Below are 4,351 nucleotides of genomic sequence, written 5' to 3'. Positions count from 1 at the left end.
CCTGTAAAATCGAGTCTTGAGTTTATTGTAGCAGTTAATTATTAGTCCAGCTGCCAGCTTTGACTCCTTTCTAGTGCTAATGCCTTTTACTCCTTGCTGGGAACAAACTTCAGTGTCCTACTGGGACAAAGGATTAACTTTTAATGAAAATATGTTAAAATGATTTACAACACGTAAACAACTATTAGTAGCCTATCGAATGCATTGCAACCTAAAGAAACGAAGGATAGCTAGCGACACAGAACAAAGTATTAAAAAGTGATATCTTTCTCCTTCACGTAAACACCCTGTTGCCTGTTTAGAAGTTACATTAAACTTTACAGAATGTATTGGTTACTTTTAACTGTATTATGGCTGGGGTCGGCAAGAAAATCGTATTTTGTTACATACAAAACCATTTTTAATTTGTTGATGTTGTATTTGTTTCAGTGCTGTAAACCATTTAACTTTACACAATTCATCAAAAAATCTAACACTAACATAAACGAAAGTAGCCTACCGTAATCTTGTTGACGAGGCACTGTAACAATTTGAAGTCATATAAATGGTGCAAATTAGGGTTTAAACAGCATACCGCCGTAGTTACATAAACAGATGTATAGAAGTCGGTAAGTGGAACCGATTCCGTTTCAAAACAGTTTTAAATGTTACAGAGGAACTTCACAATGAGCTTGTCTATTAAAACACCCTTTAATGGCACTGCGGTCCTTACAAGTCTCCAGACTTCAGTCAAAGTATATTTGTGGTGGCTGCACAGCTCTCCCTCTCTTCTGACCGCAACTTTTTTTGAACATTTTAAATAAACACAATGAATAAAAGATAAATAAACGTTTTGTAAGTGCCCAGCTTGGCGCGCTTCAGGCTTCAATCCCCCAAGGACTAAGCTCTCTCTTTTGTGCTAATGTTTAAAAGATTTTCGAACGCCGGAGTTTATTCCTACAGCAAACATTTCTATTTACAAGGTCAAGTGTAACAGCACTCGACACTGCTTAAGAGCGTAATTATTTATATAAAGCCTTTTGGGTGTGTGGACCAGTAGCCAGCAGCACGACTATAATTTGCTGTCCAACTAAACATTTCCCATCCATGCTGGCAGCTCTGGTTTGTGGTCGTGGCATTTTTAAAGCGAAAATTATACAAACTGTCAACAAAACGTGTAATCACATTTCTCATCATGTTCACCGTTTTCTTATCTATGTACCTTTCTTTTTTAATTACCCCACAAATAACCGCTGCCAATTGGTAATTATAACGTGCTTACTTGAAAATTGATACTTTTTGTTTAATTTTATCAGATTTCTTATCGCCTGTTCTTGTATAGATACTCGTTATAACTGCTGTTTAAAACAGTGACATACTTTAAAGACATAGGGACATTACTGTTTTGTGTTTTATGGTATACATCCCAATTCCATGCTTAAACACCAGTTCCTAATTCAATAATACTTTTTTTAAAGAACACAAGACGTGAATGCTTTTAAACAATATGTCTCTTTTTATGCCTTCTATAAAAATACAACGTTAAGGCAGCCATACAATGCATTTACACATTTCTAGACAGTGAATAATTCCTCTCAAAAAACACAGTTAAAAAGATAACCTCTGAAAAATCTATATAATACACTGTACAGTTGACTTTTAGAGCATACATACGTCAATGTAATAATAAATCACTTCCCTTTCAAATAAAATTGGATTCTGTACCTTTAGGTATGAACTGAATTACAAACTTAGTCTTGAAACTATGGAACTGGATCAGAACACTTTTATAAAATAAATTATTTCCAAATGCATCGATTATAACATTTTATGTACAACAAACGATTCGACTGGTAACTAACTCCAATCTTAAATAGACTTTAATGAAGATATACCAGAGGTGAAACCCTGATACCACTGAAGCAACATCTTTAAAAAATAGAGTTTATATAAAAGTTAAAAAAAAAACATAACTTGCATTGTTCATTCATTTTACCATAGTAGCCTTTAAAATCTATCTAGCTATCTATATATATATATATATATATATATATATATATATATATATATATATATATATATATATATATATATATTATTTTGAGCCATATCGACTGTCAACAATGACAGCACACAATATAACTTCAGATGACAAATGATCAACTGAACGATGTCAAAAATACCGGCTAGTATGTGACTAACTTAGAAAATTGCAAATTTCTGGCAGTAAGGCAGTAGTATTGCAAATACAAAGCTTATTTGGTAGCATCACTTCATGCCAACACAGGCAACCAAAAAAAAAAAAAAAAAAAAAACACATTTAAAAATAAATACCAAAATGTAAAACTCTTAACTATACTGACCAAAACACAGTGACGTTTAACCATTTCAACACAGAACACGAGCGCGCGTGATCCGTGATAGACCTTTGGGCTAAAATCAATGTGTTATGATTGGACAATTAGATATTGCCATGCAAACTTTAATTCACACACCCTTTGGGGTCGCATATATTCAACAGCAACCAGGCGAGCGTCTTTGAGTGACAGATCAAAGTCTTTAGAAGAAGTTAAACTGACAGAAGCAAAACTTGGTGAATAATTAATTTAAGGATTAAAGAAAAGGAAATAGAAGCAAAATGGATGCCATCAAAGTCAAAACATTTAGGGGTCTCAAAAGACATCCACTGTTTTCTTTGCTGGCGTAGTCCACTATTATTGGATCCTCATAGTCTTCATAGTCGTCCTCATCGTCTGAGCCACCGCTGCCGGTGTTGAAATCGGACCCGAAGCAAAGCCTTGCCATGTTATCCTTTATGGCCTCGCAGATGGGCCTCTCCATTCCATCACACACACAATCATTCAAAAGGGCTGCTTTAGGCACATACCGCATGTCGTCTATTACAGCCCTGCACTCATCAGTGCACCGAATCCCGTTGAAAAGTTTGCCACAGTGTATTAAATAATTACGCATGGCAGTGCTGCACCGGGGGTCCCTGTCGCACTGGCGCCTTGCTTCGGTGCAGCCCAAAACTCCACTAGTCCTTGGCAAACAGGGCTCGATTGCTCGCTTGGTGGCTCTGCAACGCTCATCCTGAGCGCAGTCGCAGTCCTCTAGAGCGGGTCCATTCTTAGTGTGGTTCAGCTGAATGAGGGCAGAGATGCAGTGACTTGGGCACCGGTGGCGATCTCTGTTTATTATCGAGGAGCAGGCTTCAACATACTGCCCGTAAGCATAGTTGCATTCCCCTTCACCCTGACACTTCATGATGGCTTGCCAGCATATCATCCGACGGCCATGGGCAGGCGAAGTCAATGAAATTGAACCGAAAACCACGATTAAGCCCACGAAAAGCCAGACCACCCGGCTGAAGCACTGGCTCAAACAGGCATAATTTGCCATCGTGGTGCTTGCAGCTGAGATAATGCTAAACCTTTGTTGATTTTTTTCATAAGGCTCTCATATATCCATTAAATCTGAAGCAAGAATCCAGAGTCTGCGGGGAAGAATCGATTCTTCTCAACTGTAGAAACCCTTTCCCGTGCAGCAGTTTTCCACGATCTGACAACTTTCGCACTGGATCGCTTAATTTCCCCGCTCGGAGGCTTAGTCCAGCAAGTAGTGTGCAGTCCTTGTGCTGCACTTTCACAGAGGTTTTCAGGAGGTTGAAACAAAAACCCAGCTGCCCCCTTCTTGTTGCTTCCCTTACAACATAAGATACTAAAAGCTTCTCATCTCCGTTTATGGATTATTAGGAGACCTTAAATACAAACCTACGGTCACAGCATGCTCTAATTATCCTTCATTATGCATGCATGGAAAAGCAAACAAACAGAAAAAAATTAGCAACGCTTCTCTTCTCGTTGGTATTCTGGCTTCTCCCTCTTTCTCGCTCATTTTTTTCTTTCTTCGCTCAGCCCCTCTACGATGTTCGGCGTGCTCCCATTGGCTCAGCCTGTTGTTGTTTTAAATGTGTAGGTTCTCGGGGGGGGGGGGGGGGGATGGAGGAGGAGCGAAAATGCAGGAATTAAAAGAGACGCAGAGAGATTGACAGGGACCCCGGGCTATCCCACCCTCTGTAAAGAGAGACACGGGAGTGATTTATAGCTTTCATAACTGTACATGTATTTGTCTCTTACCCTAAATAACATTATTACAAAATCCACAATTTGGTTGGATTATTTTTGCTATTACAGTATACATTTTGTAGATAGTCTATGAAATGTCGCACTGTTTTTTGTAAATATTTTGCAGTAAACAATGGCTGTTCATTTCCTAACAATAATTAAGACATAGCTTCCTGTGACTAAAATGCTGAAGAATTATTCATACTTTTTTTCCTGAGGTTAACTACAAATCCAAGTGTAAACTA

The 4,351-nt window shown here is 38.3% G+C and overlaps 1 protein-coding gene across 1 annotated transcript; it reads right to left on the bottom strand.

The window, feature by feature from the left end:
* Nucleotides 1–1,472: 1,472 nt before the first annotated feature.
* LOC117403545 (growth arrest-specific protein 1-like) lies at nucleotides 1,473–3,891 on the bottom strand. The gene has a single exon (XM_034005722.3). The coding sequence runs from the start codon at nucleotides 3,379–3,381 to the stop codon at nucleotides 2,593–2,595; it is 789 nt and encodes a 262-aa protein (XP_033861613.2). The 5' UTR covers nucleotides 3,382–3,891; the 3' UTR covers nucleotides 1,473–2,592.
* Nucleotides 3,892–4,351: the final 460 nt, after the last annotated feature.

This window comes from Acipenser ruthenus, chromosome 1, assembly GCF_902713425.1.
Source record: "Acipenser ruthenus chromosome 1, fAciRut3.2 maternal haplotype, whole genome shotgun sequence".
NCBI classification, from domain to species: Eukaryota; Metazoa; Chordata; class Actinopteri; order Acipenseriformes; family Acipenseridae; genus Acipenser; species Acipenser ruthenus.
Note: the sequence above shows the minus strand (reverse complement) of the source record. Positions and strands in the feature narration are given on the sequence as shown.